The sequence below is a fragment of the Phyllostomus discolor genome, chromosome 7 (assembly GCF_004126475.2).
Source record: "Phyllostomus discolor isolate MPI-MPIP mPhyDis1 chromosome 7, mPhyDis1.pri.v3, whole genome shotgun sequence".
NCBI lineage: Eukaryota > Metazoa > Chordata > Mammalia > Chiroptera > Phyllostomidae > Phyllostomus > Phyllostomus discolor.
Window position 1 is genome coordinate 128,067,043 of NC_040909.2, and position 18,237 is coordinate 128,085,279.

The window sequence follows — 18,237 nt, forward strand, 5'->3', positions numbered from 1 at the left end:
GAGAGACAAACAAGTCAGTAAATATCCTCCCCCCCGCTTTGTTCCAGCCACAAGCCCCTGAGCGGATGGCTGTGGGCCCCGAGTCCCCCAGAGTAGCTCGTGAAACTGAGTCCTCACTTCCTGCCTTGAACACTCCTGCCAGTGGGACCGAAACCCCAGGCAAAGAGAGGGAGCAGGAGGAGATACGCCACCTCCTCCATTCCCCTGCCCCGGATGCCAGTTGGCTTTCTTTCAAAATGCTTCCCCCTCCTCCTCTAGCCACACAATGAAAGCCCCACGCTGCATCAGCCCACGCATTTGGGTGCTCAGTGTGGCCCCGCCCCTCGGCTCCCCAGCTTGGGTTCCGTTAACCTCTCCTGCCCCCTAATAAACAAACTGTACCCAGGCTCCCAAATTAGTACTTGTTTAATGCAATCACAACCAAAATTCTATTTGATTTTGCACGTGGTTCTGATTCATGAGAATTGATTTATGTGAATAGTTGATCAAAGGAGTCCAGAACTGTTTTGCAAAAGAGGAGTGACAAGGACCTCACTCCACTACAGACTAAAGCATGCTCTAATCTACGAAAAGTTCGTGAAGCATAACAGCTGCAACAGCTAGACCAGCAGCATGGACAGTGCCCCAGAAACACCCCAGTATATTTACAAATGTAATGTAATGTGATAGTTTCAAAAATTCATGAGAAAAGATGCATACTACAGGCTCATGGCACCATTGGTAACTTTTTAAAAAAGATTTTATTTATTTATTTTTAGAGAGGGAAGGGAGGGAGAAAGAGGGAGAGAAACATCAATGTGTGGTTGCTGAGGGTCATGGCCTGCAACCCAGGCATGTACCCTGACTGGGAATCGAACCTGCGACACTTTGGTTCAAAGCCCGTGCTCAATCCACTGAGCTATGCCAGCCAGGGCTCATTGGTAACTTTTAAGAACATAGCTACAGGTATATCTTACAGCGTAATGCGAGATCAATTCAACTCCAGACGAGTTAAATGTAAAAAATAAAGCTAAAATGCTCTCAAGAAAACACAAAATAATAATGTCTTGGCTATCAAGGCAGGGAATTACTTTCTGTATATGAAATTATGATGAAAGAAACCATAAAAGGTTGATAAATCCACTACCTTAAAATTTAAAATTTCACATGTAAAACATGAAAAGCACCATATAAAAAACTAAAAGGTAAAATGATAGACTGGGAAAGTTTTGCAACCAATAAAGTACTGATATTCCTACTATAGAGAGAAGCCTGACAAATTAATAATAAAAACACTGAGCTTCACACTGTAAAAATGGCATAAACAGACAATTCACAAAGAGAGAATACAAATGGAAAGTAAGTCTTTGAAAACCGGTCACCCTTAATAGCAATCAAGAGAAAGGACAAAACAGGGGAGTAAGAAGTACAAACAGGTAGTTGCAGAATAGCCAGGGGGTGTGAAGTACAGTACAGGAGATGGAGGAGCCAGAGAACTTCTACGCATGACCCATGGACATGAACAAGGGTGTGGGGATTGCCTGAGGGAGTGGAGGGGTGCTGAGTGGAGGAGGGCAAAGGGAGAAAAATCAGGACAACTGTAATAGCATAATCAAGAAAATACAATCTTTAAAAAAGAAAAAGGACAAAAGCATATGAAGACAGTGTTAACCTGCGTCATCAGCAAGGCTTTTTCATGGTAACAGTTCACGTAGGTTGAGTGGGAAGCTGGCCACGCACTCGCTGCCGGGGAGAAGGCCCACTGGTACACAGACTCTGCCTTCTGAGTCGCGAGAACGTAACACAGCGATCCTCTTCGACCCGGTGCTTCCGTTTCTAAGCATTCGTCCAAAAGTAGCGATAGAAGTAAGGACTCGGAGTGTCGATTGCAGTTTTGTTAAGAGCCAAAAATTGGAAATAAATGTCCAGCAAAAGTTGAGTGGCTAAATGCATTCTGTATGGTGTGTCTCTACAATGTCGTGTCATGCAGCCATTTTTATATCATTATTTTGCTCCGTATTTATAGGAATGGGGAACCTCTCAAGTGAAATGAAGAAACTATAATATTGGGGTGACTTTTTTCTTCTTTATACTTCACTGCATTTTCTGGAGCACCTATAGTGATTTCGATTTTATGACAAGAGACAAAAATTCGTACCTGCTTTCTGATGCCCATACACATGCCACTGGCCGGCCCCAGGGAAGTGTCTTGCTTCTGATGTGCCGGCGGTTAGAGCTGCTTGAGAGCCCCGCCGCCTCTCACCTGCGGCTTTCCCCCCACCACTCCGCCCACCGCTCCAGGAGACCTCAGCACTTGTGTCGCTTTTCCGTGGGCATTTGTCTCTACATGTGAGCAAGTGGGCCGCAGCCTCCTCTGTTTGCTCTGGGCCCGTTCCCACTCCCCTCCCCAGGGAAGGGAAGAGAAGAACGTGAGGATGTGATCTGTCATTTTCATGTGCGCCCACGGGGAGCCACCTGGGTGTTTACGCTCTGGGTGCCAGTTGTGGTGGGTCATGACTGCAACTCAGAGAGAAATGCCAGTTGCCTTGGCCAGACAGTTCAGGTGCTTGGAGCATCGTCCCATGCACCGAAAGGTTGTGGGTTTGATCCCCGGTCAGGGCACATGCCTAGGTTCCAGTTTCAATTGCTGGTCAGTGTGCGTACAGGAAGCAACTGAGCAATGTACCCCCTCTCTCTCTCTCTCCCCCCTCCCCCCTCTCCATCCCCCTCTTCTTTCTCTAAAATCACCAAATATTTCCTCAGGTGAGGATTTAAAAAAAAGAAAGAAGGAAATTCATGTGAAGAGCTCAAATTATTTTTTTTTTAAGAAAGAAATGCTCGTTTCTTTCGCCTTGTAAATAAACACTGACCCCATCTTTGTTCTTGTCCCACAGATACGATGCTGCGTCTCGTGTTTAATGGTTGGAGCAGTTACAGTTTTCTGTGCTGAGATCATTCTGGAAACTCAAACACTAGACTTCAGCATTGAAGGGAAGCCAAAGTCACTGGAGGGGGAATAAAGCCAAGAGCCTTTCTTTGACCTTATTTGTTCCAAAAAATTTCACGGCCTCTCCCCTACGTGCCCCGCCCCCATCCCCACCCCAAAATAAGCCATCACACACAGACGGGCGGCATGGCGAGCAAACGAAAGTCTACCACCCCATGCATGGTGCGGACATCCCAAGTGCTAGAACAAGACGTGCCCGAGGAAGGAGACAGGGCCAAAGAGAAAGGGATCGGCACGCCCCAGCCTGAAACGGCCAAGGGTAATTGGGCAGCAGAACCTGAAAACGCTTCCAAAGAAAACGAAGTGATAGAGGTGAAATCGACAGGGGAGAACCCTTCCAAAAAGCTCCAAGGCGGTTACGAGTGCAAATACTGCCCCTACTCCACGCAGAACCTGAACGAGTTCACGGAGCACGTGGACATGCAGCACCCCAACGTGATCCTGAACCCCCTCTACGTGTGTGCCGAGTGCAACTTCACCACCAAAAAGTACGACTCCCTGTCCGACCACAACTCCAAGTTCCATCCCGGGGAGACCAACTTCAAGCTGAAGCTGATCAAGCGCAATAACCAAACTGTCCTGGAACAGTCCATCGAGGCCACCAACCACATCGTGTCCATCACCACCAGCGGCCCTGGAGGCAGTGACGCTGACCCTGGGATCTCGGTGAGTAAGACTCCCATCATGAGGCCAGGGAAACCGAAAGCCGATGCCAAGAAGGTGCCCAAGAAGCCCGAGGAGGCTGCCCCCGAGAACCACGTGGAGGGGACCGCCCGCCTGGTGACAGACGCAGCCGAGATCCTCTCCAGACTCGGAGGCGTGGAGCTGCTGCAGGAGTTGGGGCACGTCATGCCTTCTGTCCAGCTCCCACCAAATATCAACCTTGTCCCCAAGGTCCCCGTCCCGCTGAATACTACCAAATACAACTCCGCGCTGGACACGAACGCCACCATGATCAACTCCTTCAACAAGTTCCCTTACCCGACCCAGGCGGAGCTGTCCTGGCTGACGGCCGCCTCCAAACACCCCGAAGAGCACATCAGAATCTGGTTCGCCACCCAGCGTTTGAAGCACGGGATCAGCTGGTCCCCGGAGGAGGTGGAGGAGGCCCGGAAGAAGATGTTCAACGGCACCATCCAGACAGTCCCCCCGACAATCACTGTGCTGCCCACCCAGCTGGCCCCCGCCAAGATCCCGCAGCCCATCCTGCAAACAGCTGTGCCGTGTCAGATCCTCGGCCAGACCAACCTGGTGCTGACGCAGGTGACCAGCGGGCCAGCGACCGTGTCTTGCTCCCCTATCACTCTTGCCGTGGCCGGGGTGACCAACCACGGCCAGAAGAGACCTTTAGTGACTCCCCAAGCTGCCCCCGAGCCCAAGCGCCCACACATCGCTCAGGTGCCAGAGCCCCCACCCAAGCTGTCCAGCCCGGTGCTGACTCCGGCCAGCGAACGCAAGAAGTCAAAGGAGCAGATAGCCCATCTCAAGGCGAGCTTTCTCAAGAGCCAGTTCCCGGATGATGCTGAGGTCTACCGGCTCATCGAGTTGACCGGCCTTGCCAGGAGCGAGATCAAGAAGTGGTTCAGTGACCACCGGTATCGGTGTCAAAGGGGCATCGTCCACATCACCAGCGAATCCATTGCCAAAGACCAGCTGGCCATCTCGGCCTCCCGACACGGTGGTCGCACGTACCACGCCTACCCAGACTTTGCCCCGCAGAAGTACAAAGAGAAAACACAGGGTCAGGTTAAAATCCTGGAAGACAGCTTTTTGAAAAGCTCTTTCCCGACGCAAGCGGAACTCGATCGGCTAAGGGTGGAGACGAAGCTGAGCAGGAGGGAGGTCGACTCCTGGTTCTCGGAGCGGCGGAAGCTTCGGGACAGCATGGAACAAGCGGTCTTGGATTCCATGGGGTCCGTGAAAAAAGGCCAGGATGTGCTGGCCCCCAACGGTGCTCTGTCTCGCCTTGACCAGCTCTCCGGTGCCCAGTTGGTCAGCTCCCTGCCCAGCCCTTCACCAGCAATCGCAACAAGTCAAGAACAGGTGCATCTCCTGAGGAGCACGTTTGCAAGAACCCAGTGGCCTACGCCCCAGGAGTACGACCAGTTAGCAGCCAAGACCGGCCTGGTCCGGACTGAAATTGTGCGTTGGTTCAAGGAGAACAGATGCTTGCTGAAAACGGGGACCTTGAAGTGGCTGGAGCAGTACCAGCAGCAGCAGGTAGCGGAGGACCATGGCTACGACATCCTGTCGAGGAAGGCGGCGAAAGCCGTGGTCGTCACCGTCACCGAGAGCCCAAAGAACGGGAGCGAGGTGGGGCCGCAGTACCACACGGACCCCAAAAAGCTCCGCGAAGAGGACTTGGAGAAGCTGGTGCCCAGGGCGAAAGTGGGCAGCAGCGAGCCAGCAAAAGACGGTTTGCCTGCAAAGCCCTCGGAGGCCACCTCAGACAGGTCGGAGGGCAGCAGCCGGGACGGCCAGGGCAGCGACGAGAACGAGGAGTCGGGCGTTGTGGACTGGGTGGAGGTGACGGTGGGAGAGGAGGACGCCATCTCCGACCGGTCGGACGGCTGGGGTCAGACTGCCCCCGAAGGCGCCACGGAGCCGGCCGACTCGGACTCCGACGGCGTCCCCGCGGAGGCCGGCCGGGCCTAGGCAGGTAATGGCACCTGTTTCCCCCGGGGGTTCCAGGGGAGGAGGCTGGGTTTCTTTCCTTCTGTTGCTCGAGTCAGTAGAGTTTTTACAAGACAGAGACGCTGACAAAGATGATGGGGTTTTTTTAAGGAAGAAAAACAGGGGCTGGTAGGTTTCATGGCACTTGAAAGGCTGTGTGGGTGGGTGACGGAACGGTGGCGGGTGGCCTGCCTGGACACACCCTTGGGCGCCTGTTCGGTCGAAAGTCCGGTTGCAGTTGTAACCACCTGTTTTGTGTTCGCTGCTGTAAGAAGCAAAAAGATGGAAAGGATGTGTCTTTTCTATTTTCTTTCTTTTTTTTTATCTTTTCCTCTTCTTTTCTTTTTGGACTTTTGAAGAGTAAGTGTCTAAGGTTACTGGCTGGCGATGCGGGGTCGTTCCTACTAACCTGGAAGGCAGGCCGGTGTTTGTGTAGGTGTGGTGAGCAGGAGCTCCTCGCTGTGCCGGTTGGGCCCCCAACCCCTTCGGTCTGGAAGAGACTGGTGTAAATGAGGCCTGTGGAGCCACAAAGCCCTGGGCAGGGAGGTTACCATGGTGACTAATGGCCATGTCATCCACATAATGGGACTTGCCACCCAAGCCCTTGGTGTTTGTGCTTCCCAAGAGGCCTGTGCAGATCCGGGCCTGAGCACCGCGGCTTGCTGGGTGGTGAGCTCGGAAAGGAGTCGGAGCTGGGGGTGGGGTTCAGGGGGCAAAGGTCCACCTTGGCCAAAGCTCAAATATTCCAAGGGCCACGTGGGCCTAGAAGGAACATTCACGATTTACAGTCTGCCTGGGTTGGCTCCGCCACGGGTCACTTAAAAGGCAGCAGAAGCCCCTCCCCACCACCCGGTGTCATCTTCTAAATAGTCACATAAAGGGTAAGGGCTTCCAGGATGGTGGGTAGGGTCCCAAAGGGGGCCCTGGAAATCACCGTGCCTCTTTGTTCATGGCCGTGTGACTCGCTCATTCATGTATTCAGTAATAAAATGAGGCGCCTGGCAAAAAAATCAAGTCTTCTCGAAACCTGGTTTTAGCCAGTTCCATCAGCTATGAAAAGGGTAGTTTAATAAGCAGCCAATCACAGAATGACTTCAAGTCTTCCTCCTCCGACTTTTCGGGAGGAAGTAGTAATGCATTTTTGGGGAGGATGCAGCCCAGAGGGGTGGGGCCATGACAGGAAGAGAGGGATAGGCTCCTGGCGTCACCAACGGCACCAACTCCCCACCTCTGTCGGGCCACCTTGGTGCCGTCCTCCCTCTGGCCACTCTCTGGTAAAACCCTGCCAGTCCAGCCTTTCTCTCTCTCATGAAATAAAGGAGAAGTATTTTTTTGTCCAATCAGAATCTGCCCGAAAGCTCCTAGCTTTCCCTGTCTTCTGCCCTTGGCCTTTTCTGGTATAGGACACAACTCGACGTGATTGCTTTAGGCAACAGGGTTCAGTCCGATTCGGCAAATGCATCCCCAGCAGCTACTGCGTGCCCCTCGCTGTGCTAGGCATTGGAGAGCACGTGACGAAGAAGGCCGATGACACAGTCCTCGTTCACAAGGGGCCCCGTCAGGCCAAGGACAGAGGCAATCGGTCCCCCTTATACTAGCCAGGGTGATCTGGGCTGTGAGAGAGACATGGACAGCTGTGTGTGAGAGCATCCAGGAGGGGCACCCAGGCTGGGGGTCAGGGAAGGCTTCCTGGAGGAAGGGACATCTGACTCAGGGGCTAGCAGATGGGATGGAGTTAGCTAAGTACACAGACAGGGGAAAGAGTGGTTCAAGGGGAAGGAATAGACAAGGCAAAGGTCCAGAGACAAGAAAAAGAATGGTGCCATTGAGAAACAGAAAGGGGTTTGGCGTAGACGGAAAGTCAAGTGTGAGGATTGAGTTAATAATGAGGAAAGGCAAACTATGAGGAACCCCAATGGTCCCACAGCTGGCAAAAGCAATTCTGAACTAACCGTACTTGCTGAGCTTGAGTATAAGGATGCTAAGTGTCCCTGTAACCCGGAGTGAGCTCAGGTGGGGCTTCCCAATGCCCTTCACTAAGTGGGAGGTTGTCTGTGGGTGGCAGCTCCCCAGAGGCCCTTGCAGCCACCTGTCCCCACCCCTTCTCTCCCAGCTACCACCACCCATCTGGGTTGAAAATGCCCGTCTGGGCCAGCTGACACTGTGCCTGACCCTCACCTGAGGCCCGGGGGAGCTGAAGATGGAGCCATAGGGAGAAGCTTTGGGAAGAAAGGGAGGAGGGTGGAGCAGAGCCTCCTGAGTAGCAGAGGCTGAGCTAGGTCCTCTGGCCACAGGGGGGTCTTGTCCAATTCCCTCAGCCTGGGAGATAAGCTCCTTATACCTTCATAAACCCAGAAACTGAGAGTCAGAAGCCAAAGAACTTACCTGCATGCCCCCAGCCAGGTAAAACTTGGTCCCACCCCAGAGCCTCATGCTTCCCGCTGTCATCTCTGCCTCTTCCTTTCTCACGTGTACCGGTATTTCCCATTTCTGGGTGCCCTCCCCGCAGTGGCAGGGGATGGAGGCATACCTAGGGTTTTTGGAAATGACTTTTGAGTTAACATTAGATAACTCAGAGATACAGGAACTTGCTGTCTCCGAGAAGAACTGGGAAACACTCAGAAACCATTTTTGATGTTTATTTTTCATAAATGCTCCTGGTGTGTGCTGCAGAATATTCCTGAACAAGATGCTAGGACCCACTCAACACCTGGGACACCTCTTGTCCCTCCCAGGCCTCCTGATGTTTCGGAGGTACCATTGCGTTCAGGGAGGGGCTGCCCTGGTGGTGGCCTCCTGGGCCTTTCAACTCGGGGGGAAAAAAAACTTTCCAAATTTCTTCACAGCGTGTATGAACCAAACATGTGGGTCTTGTGAAATGTATAAGTATTCAGTGATGCCTTTCTGTAAATACATGTTTGTTTAGGAACCTGCCATTGAGTTCGGTTGTTACGCATGTAATGGCCCTGAAGACAGCGCACGGGTTGACTTCAGGAGAGCTGCTGCGTGAGGCTCACACGCGAGAGACTAGGAACCTGGGCGAGCGGCCGGCCGAGAGCTGACTCCAGGGCGGTCTCCTCTGCAGGAGTTACGCGTGTCCCCGGTCAGCTCCTCTGGCTGACACTTTGCTTTGCAACTCGGTCCAGGCCCCCCTCTGCCCTGAAGGTAGACACAGAGATGAGGAATCCTTCCCAAGCCTGGAATCAGGTTGCCTTGACTCCGTCTCTGGGTCCAGACGATTATTGAGCCATCCATTGAGAGACTTATCCTGGGAAGGAGCTGAAAAATAAACGTCTCCTTTCCTAAAACACGAGTCAGAACACTTGAACAAGACCTTTTCAGACACATATGCCTTGCTGTTTGGCCAGATGGAATATTGCAGCTCGACTGCAACTCTACTAAAGGTTTCTGTTCCTTTGTGTGCGCTGCATGCTCAGGGTTCTTCTGAGCACATTGATGAAATCATTTAAGCGTCAAGGCAGTCCTAGGAGGTGGGCCCGGCTCATTTCACAGAACCGGGGGCTCAGAGATGCCTGCCCTGGGTCCCTCGGCCAGCAGCCGGTGGCGCCGGGAGGCCATCCTCTCGTTGGTCAGGCCAGCGCCTGGCCCGGCCACCACAGCCCACTGACGCTCCAATAGCGACGCCACCCAAACCCCCCGGCTGAGCCAACGGGACTTGGTCCTTTCTTAGCTCTGTGTGGCAGTGGCGAGCAATGCACAACCATGCATTCACTGTGTTGCCGCCTCCTGATTTCCAACAAATTCATCTCCTGATAATCAGGGGTGGCTTTGGGGAAGAGATACGTTTTGTGAAATGTCAGGAAAAAATATTTTCCACAGTCCACCTGGCTCAAAAGACTCACGGCCGCCAAGTGTTGCACCCCGGCTACAGTTCAGGACCCAGGATACGTGTGCATCCACACTGTTCGGATCCACGGTCCGAATACAGAGATCCGAATGGATGGACGCATGAATGGATAGCGGATGGGTGGCTGGATGCATGAGTGGGTGGATAAAAATATTCTAATCATCTGTTTCCCTGTCTCTCCCCCACAACCCTTGAAGGCAGGGACCATATTCCATTAAGTTCTGAATCCCCAGGGCCCAACCCCAAGCAGATGCTCAGTAACAACTTATGGAACCAACCTAAGAATTAACAAAGAGAGTTGGCTCCCGGTTATGCAGGGTCTGATATTTCCATCCTTTTGCTTCTCATTTTTTTCCGTCACTCATTGGCCACATTAGATGACAGCAGTCAGAGGAGAGGAGTTCGGGACCCTTTGCTCTCTGAGTGTAGGGGCAGCTTGAGGGAAGCACCTGTTGGGGACTGGGTCACTGGATATTTCCTGGGCGATGCTTTTCAGGGACTCCAGAGCAGCCTCACTGTCCGGGTGCCCAATGGAGAGTTAACTGCTGTCACTTCCACTTACCTAATATGCTGGAGCTTCTCACACCAGGAATTCTCACTGTGCTTTGGGGAGCTTGAAGCAACTTAAGAATCTCGAAAGCTACGCCCCTCGTTTCTCAGAGGAAGGATGCAGGCCCCGAGGAGAGGTAGGAGCTAGTTCAGTGACGTTAGTGATGAGTGCCTTGGCTCACTCACCCAGCAGGTATTTGCATGCTGCCCAGTGTGCCCGGCTCTGGAAGGCAGTGCGCCCGCACGCCCTGCCCCCACAGAGCCCACTCCGTAATGGGGAACAAGGCTTTAATCAACCTTCCATCAAACAAAAAGCAAACGTTGCCACGCTGTCCAGTGTTTTGGAGGAAGGGTTCGTGGTGCTGGCAGAATATAGAAGAAAGAAATTTAAGCTGATAGAAGGGGTCAGAGAAGGCCTCTCTGAGTGGGTTCTGGATGACGTGAAATATAAAGGGTTACACAGAAGTTGGGGAAGGCGAGAAGGGGCCAGAACATTCCAGGCAGCAGGAATAACATACTCTGAAGGCCCTGAGGCCAGAGGGAATGGAACACATCGGGGGACTTTTGTGGCTTTGACTCGCCTGTGTTCCCACTGTCACAGAGGTGCAGGGACAACAGCCAGAGTGTCAGGTGGACTCGCATGTAATCGGATTTTCTCCGGGGACTCCTCTGACTCACCAGGAAAGACTGTGTGTGATTCTGTGCAGGTGGTCCCGTGGGACAGTCTAGGAAGGAGCAGAAGGAAAGGCATCTTGCAGATGCCCGGGCTTTTACACCTTTCTGCTCCAGTGGTCAGTGGAGGGTGGAGGGTGGAAAATTCTAGACCACCACCTGCCTAGACATTTTATTTTATACTTGTGTAAGTTCCTACAACCTTCATACTTGCTGTATTAGTCAACGGGGACTGCCATAACAGAACACCACAGACTGCGTGGCGTAAACAACAGACATGTATTTTCTCAGGGTTCTGGGGGCTGAAAGTTCAAGGTCAAGGTGCCAGCACGGTTGGTTGCCGGTGAGACCTCTCTCCTTAGCTTGAAGACAGCACCCTTTCCTCTGTGTCCTCACGTGGGCTTTTCTCTGCATGCACAACCTCTTATAAGGACGCCAGCCCTACTGTGTCAGGGCCCCACCCAATGACCTCATTTAACCTTAATTACCCCCTTAAAGGCGCCATCTCCAAATGCAGTCCTTGGGGATTAGGGCTTCGCAAGGGAGTGAGAGCCGTAATTCAGCCCAGAACGCTTACTAACACGGCTGTCTGCCGTTGTCGGGATTAAGTGAGATAAGGTAAGTGAAGCCCTGCACAGGGACCAGCATTAGCACCGGCACCTGCTCAGTGGACACCGACTCTGAAGCTGCACACTCTTCTCTGTGTGGACGAGAATTTGGCCAAACACTTCCGGCCTTTCAAAGCTGACTTTTGGGGTTGGGGCCCCACTTGTATGAGCTCAGACTGAATGGCCTCTCAGGTGGGTGGGGGTCCTAGAGCAGCGACGAGGGGTAACGTTGCTGAGCACTTACGTGCCAGGCACCGCTCGGGCACCTCACAGGTGTTCACACTTCCCCGAAGCCAGCACGATTCCCTTCGGTTTACAGGTGATGAGAATGAGGCACAGCGAGGTGATGCGTCTGAGCTCGTGGAGCTGGGAGTCGGTGCAGCTGGGATTCGGGCTCGCACGTGTCACCCCCTCGGGAGTCTGCCTAGTGACTTTCAGGTGTGACCCCGCTTGCTCGAATTCTGTTGAAGGCCCTGGCTCATACTCTGTGATGGAAAGGGGGCAGGAGGGGCCAGCAGCCCCTCTGGTTCCTTCTATGTTGAGACTCCCCGAGAGCAGCCTGGGGGAGACTTACCTGGCTGATGAGGCTCAGCGATTTCCCCAACCCTGAGGCTCCCCAGCCGCTGCAGGGAAAGCGCTCCTGCCAGATGGGCCGGAGTCGGCCCGCGCCTGGTGCGGGTCGGTTCTGGGTGGTGCCGGCTTCTCCCTGTTCGCCGGGAGATTGCTTCATCCCTCCCCAGGCGGCCGCATTTCCCTTATCTCAACTCTTATTAAAATCAGACCCTGCCCCCTCTTATGAAAGGCGACTTGACTTTTATAAGATAATAAATCACTCTCACAGCGCTTGTCTCCCTTTCTCTTGGAATACAGTGTTATTCTCTCCGAGTGCAGAGGGCTTTGGAGATCCCTGCAGGGGAAATGAAAGAGAAAGAGAAACAAAGCCATCACGAGGGGAAGGGATTCTAACAGTTTCGTGTTCCCCCCAGATACAGTGAGAGAGAAGCAGATTTTGCTAAAGAATTAGATGGTGCTTTTAACATTCCGCACTGTCCCTGAGATGGCCAGGGACAGCATGGGAGGCAGTGTGTTTGCTTCGCCGGGGGTGTTCGGGGAGAGGCAGGTATCTGTGTGGCGGAGACATCTGAGCAGTGCCTGTCGGGACAGGGGCCAAGGACCTTGCAGCTTCCTCCCGAAGCTCAGACCCGGTGCTTAGAGTCTGCAGTGGCCAATGTCTGTGCCCGAGGGGTAGGATTCCAGGCCCGCTCCCAGGAGATTAGCAAGAGGCCACATAGTCAAAATTTCAGTGATACTAAAAAAAAAAAAAAAGCTTAAAATGTGAACTTGTCCTGAGTGGGCCGGACACAGTGCGGGGAGTGGGTGGCTGGGGTCCACAGAGTTCACTGCAGTCGTGTCTGAGTCCTCACAGACCTCGTGAAATGTACGGTTCAGCAGGCAGTTTGAGGACAGTTGTGCTGGGGAAGGCCCAGCCCAGGGACACTCAACAGAGAGAACTGACAGAGCCTGGGCAAGGCCTTTGTGGGAGAAGTGGCCTGCAAGCTGGGATGGGCTGCCCTCCGACTGGGCCCAGATGGAAAACCAGCCCTGCCTCCTCCTCTCCTCGCCCTCTGCTCCGGGCAGAGCGGGGTCTCCCCGACTCACCATGAGAGCACTGCCCGCCACCGGCCCCCTGCCTGGGCCCTGTGGCAGTCGCGCACCTGGGAAAGGCCCAAGGAGGCTCCACACCCTGCGGTGCCAGCCTGCTTCCACAGACACCAGGGGTCTCTGCAAAGCAAAAAAAAAAAGAGGGGCTCTGTCCCCCATTCTCCAAGTCACCTCTCTAGTCTTGTGATTTTTTTTGAAGGCTTGGCTTAGCACTTTTTCTTTATTAATGCTTATGGTTGGAGGCTGATGCATGTTCGCCTCCTTAAGGAATTACACAGGGGCTCAGAAATATTCATTACCAGAGACAGAACCACCTTAATGTTGAGGTTTACCTTAAAAAGTGAGAGTTTTTGCTAATGGCTTGGAGAGAAAGCATCCAGTTTCATTTATGAGAGAGGGAGAAAATGTGTTTACTCTCACCCGTGCACGCACGCACGGGAGTTTGCCTATACACCCCAGGCCCTCATTTTGCACCTGGCCCTCCTGGAGGAAAAATGAAGCAACATTTCCGGAGCACCTGCCCGCTTTGCACAACTCGTCTGTAATCCTCCCAGCAGCCCCTCAGGTGTGAATCACAGCAGTGACGCCCGGGGAGCTTAACTGACCTCGGGGCACAGCTCGCCCTGGATCCGGCTTCCCGGTCGCGGGGGAGGAAGAACAGTAGCTGTCTGTCTGCCCTGGGCCTTATTTTGGGGGGCCCTGAGAACTGTTTGGGCGGTCATCTAACAGAAGCAGCCTCCTTTCCAGAGGCGGTGAAAGACCCTGTTAGCCAGGGAAGGCCTCTTGCTTGGGGACACAAGAGAGGGCTGGCGGTGTCCCGTGGACCCACCCAGGCGGGCGTGTGCCTGTGCACAGGACTGCCAGCCCTGCCTTCAGAGAAGACAAGGGCAGGCTGTGCAAGGAGAGGCTGTGTGTGTAGGACTCGGGTTGAGTGTGGGGCTGGCCAAGGTAGGCTCTAGGGTGCTGAGGGTTACGACTTCAACATGCATTTTAGGGGGTAGAGAATTCAACTCATAACAAAGTCCCGGGGCTATTTTCATCACTTCAATGTAGATAATAAGGAAACATTTCTCCTTACTGACTCCTGGCAAACCCTGTTCATTTATTCAGAGCACAGGCTCCGGAGATTGCCTGGGGTTGGATCCTGGCTCCGCCCGCTCACTGACTGTGTGACCTTGGACCAGTTCTTTAGCCTCTCTGTGCTCACTTCCTCACTTACAAAATGGGAATATTAGTAATACCAACGCCACTGAGGGCTGGACATGAACATTAAATTAAAAATACACTGAAAATGTCCCACCTTGTTGTGGTTATCATTACATGTCCTACCATATTTGGAAAAGGCTCCATCTAACAAAAACAATGAAAGCATCAATATCATACCATGTACCAGGCACTATTCCAAATGCTGGTGCCTATATGAACTTGTTTAATCAAAACAACTCAATGAGATGGATGCTATCATGCTATCTTCCACAATTTACAGAAGCGAAACAATGCCCTAGACAGAGTAAGCCACGTGTGCACAGCCTCAAGGCTGGAACACAGCGCCAGGAACAGGCCATCCCCGCCACCTTCCGCCATCCTCCTGATGCCTTGTCTCTCTGGTTTTGTGTCATCTTCTAGGGAGGTCGGTCAGGACAGCTCTGATGACCGAAGGGGACGCTCCATCTTTGAAGCAAGAAGAGAACTTCCCTCCCAGGCCTGCGGGGGGCCACCTGGCCAGAGGCTCCAAGCAGAACTACTCCGCTGGCCCGTCCCTGCCTGGGCGGGAACCCAGCGACTCTCACAGGCGCCTCCCAGAGGATGGGTGGGAATTGTTGGTTGTGCCAAAGTCCTACTACTGCGTTTTCAACGGTTCCTTGTAAATACTTTGCTCCTCTGCCCTGTCCCCCGCCTCTCGCGCTACTGGAACCAATTTGTACCATGGGGGGATTTTGCTACCTTTTTAATCAAGCGCAATTTCCATCTCCAACACTACCATCGGAAGGTTTGTTTTTTGTTTTTTTTCCAGGAGGGAGGGCTGATCACGCGTGCTTTTTTTCTTTCTTCCTTTTCTTTTTCCTTTTTATTTTAATAATTTTGGGGGAGGGGGTAACGTTAGCATTAGTGCCATTGTATCTACTGGATTTTAGGTAGGGAGAATTCATTTTTAAAGGCAGTTTGAAATGCAGGAGATTTCTCGGGGAGAAGCTGGCAGCCTCCACTTGGAGGGAGTTTACAGATGGCAGATCTTCCGAATCAAATCCATTTTCTCCTCTTCCCCCAGCCGCCTTTGGACTTCCCGTGCAGCCAGGCACAAGGCTTTCTGCACGGCCTCTTGCAGGTTTCTGCACGGCTCGGCCTCTCAGTGAGAGCTTGGGCCCAGCCAGCGCTGGGAGACCGGTGGGGGGTGGGGGGGCAGGCGGCTGTCCTTTTCAAGCACCCTTTTGGGTTCCCACAGAAAGGGCTGTCCCGTCTGTGAGCATTAGCTTTACTTTCATGAAATTACTACGGAAAGGGACCTTCCTGTCCAGATGGTACGAGGACGGACCGCTTTGGGTTTTGTTTCTGTCCCTAACTGCCGTTTTTCAGTGTGGTATTTGACAAGATTTCAGCTTGAAGCCTCACCATGAACTGATTTTTTTTTTTTGGTTGGTGGTGTGTTTGTTTTGGGCCAATTTTAGATTCCTGAGTGCACTTTTTTCTCCCGTTAGTCCTAACTTTTAAAGAGGAGAAAGCAGGAGACGTATCTGGTGTAAATGTTGCAAGATGAACTCGGTTTGCAGCGCCCCCCCCCCACCACCCCAATTTGACTACACTGCACAAATAAAAGGCTAGGGAGTTTGGAAAGAAGCAATTTTTCTAACTTGTTGATCATTTGTTGTAACTCAATAAAGCAAAGACTAAACATTTTTATAACCTTTTCCTCTGCTCTTGGTCCTTCATTTCTGTCCCGCTCCCGAGGCACGGCAAGAGGGTTCCAACCCAGCCACCTCCCGTTCCAAATCCATCACGACCACATTTCTCATCGTCCACCTTGGGGAGGCTGGACATCGCAGGTGTGGACTTTAAAAACACTGTGAATGTCCACGTGGGCATCACTGTCATACATCTTGGACACGAAGAAGTAAGCGATAGGCCCCGGCTTCTCCAGGGTCTTTACAACAAGGTTTATAAAGTATTGCGGAGAGGAGTGTCCAGGCGGGGGTGGGACCTGTGGGCCATGCCTAGCACCCCCGTCGCTCTCCGCAGGCAGCTCCGTAGGTGACCTCAGGCAGCTCGCTTCCCTCCCTGGGCTGCCGGTGGCCGGTGACTGCCATCCCTCCAAGAAGGCCGTGTCTTGTGTCTCCGCCCAGGTGGGGTTCCCGGGGACCCTCCCTGCTCCTGGGTGGCACGCATCGAGACCAGTGGCCTCCAAACCTGCACGGGCACCAGCATCCCTTGGGGGCTGGTTACCATTTCCGATGCAGCACCCCGGGGTGGGGCCCAAGGAAGTGCCCTGCTCACAAGTTCATGGGCGAGGCTGCTGGCACGGGCACCCCACTTTGAGAACCTCTGGTTTCATTTTTCCAGGGATTTACAGGCTTCTGGCCAGTTCATTTAAACTAAGCACATGTAGAAAGCAAGCATAAGCATATTCTTCAGATATGAAAGAAAAAGGACCCCTTCAGACAAAGGACCTCTCTTCCCTCCCCTACCCCCAAATACAGGAGACACTGAAACATCGGGGATGCAGAAGAGGCCGGGCTTCTCAGGAAGATGCCCTCAGTGTTGAGATCAAGTGCAGCCGTATCGTGGGAGAGCTCTGGTCCTTAGCTGAGAACAAACCCCTGCCTGACGCTGCCGTGGGCTCCAGTTGCCTTGGAGATACTTGCCCACTAATGTCTTCCCCCAGACCTCCTTCACCGCTTCCTCATTCTCCATCCCTTGGTCCCCTGCATTCCCCACCCCACCCCCTCACCCCCGTCTATGGCAAACTCGGGATGCAAGGATGCCTTCTGTTCAGTGGATTCTGCCCAGTGCCCCCACCCACCCCAAAGCTCATCCTGCAGATAACACACTCGTGCTGTAGGACCACTGCAAGAGCACCTCGTGTCTCTGTTCAAATGCCACCTGCCCTCCGAGACTTCTTATCTGTAGGACCAGGATGAGATTAAAGCCAGCAAGGCAGCTAAAGGTGCAAAATTTAAGGAGCCAGGGTCATGCGAGTGCCACCCCTGCACTTGCCAGGCCCTGAGAGCGGGCACCTCCTTCAGTCCTGCATCCCAGGCGCCTCACTCACCTTACCCTAGCCCGGGCCCTCCCGGCCTGGCATGCTGGCCTCTGACCCTACTTTATATTCCTCCATCTCGCTTTTTACAACACGTTATATCTATGCGTTGACTGTCTTTTACATCCCACTACATTGCAAGATCCATGAGAGCAAGGACTGTGTCTGTCTTACTCCCTTTCCCACATCCTCTGTGCCTAGCACAGTGCTGGGCCCATGGTAGATGCTCCCTAAGTATTTTTTGAATGAATGGGTGGGTGGGTAGATGAGTGATGGATGGATGGATGGATGGATGACGGGTGAGTGGATTGGCAGATGGGTGATGGATAGATGGATGAAGAATGCCAGCTCTGTAATCAGACAAACCTGAGTTTGAGTCCCAGCTCTCTGGCTGAGGAGCTGGGTGATCGTGTAAGATTTACTCAACGTGGTCGGAGCCTTAGTTCCTCATCTGTGACCTGCTCAGGCAGGCCTTCCCCACAGGTCCACTGTGAGCAGTAACTGAGGTCGTGAGTGCAAAGTGCCCAGCACTCAGAGGTGCTCCACCCCCAGTCCTTGCCCCCACCCCCTGCTCTGACTGGGGACAGGCCCCTGGCCAGGCAACGACTGTGCCCCTCCTTGCCCAGATGGGATGCTGGTGAGAGGTGGGCAGACGGGAGGGAGCTGGATGCAGGTCTGGGACGTGACATGCCCAACCCCTGTGCCTCTGGCTTTGGAGACTTTGCCACATGCAGTCCAGCCTCTCCTTGTCACTACTTGACCCTCAAACTCTCCCCAGCCCCCCCACCATCCAAAAAAAAATCTAACCTGTACTTTTCTTATTTAAAAAAAAGCAAAAAGTGGCTGAAACTGACTCATCTCCTGGTCCCTGACTACCCTGCCTTTCCTCTCTGCGTAGCCAGCAAGGACCTTCCACAGACCTGCCCCCACCTGTGTTGTCTCGTCCTTGGCAGGCAGCGGCCTTCCC

At 53.2% G+C, this 18,237-nt stretch overlaps 1 protein-coding gene across 1 annotated transcript in view; it reads left to right on the forward strand.

Annotated features, from left to right (window-relative positions):
• The window catches only part of ZHX2 (zinc fingers and homeoboxes 2), a 133,677-nt gene extending 117,753 nt beyond the window's left edge, over positions 1-15,924 (forward strand). Inside the window, exons 3-4 of the mRNA XM_028533953.2 lie at positions 2,874-5,645; positions 14,645-15,924. Coding sequence (XP_028389754.1) covers positions 3,113-5,641 — 2,529 coding nt within the window. The 5' untranslated portion in view covers positions 2,874-3,112 and the 3' untranslated portion in view covers positions 5,642-5,645; positions 14,645-15,924. The remainder of the gene's footprint in view (positions 1-2,873; positions 5,646-14,644) is intronic.
• The last annotated feature ends 2,313 nt before the right edge of the window (positions 15,925-18,237 follow it).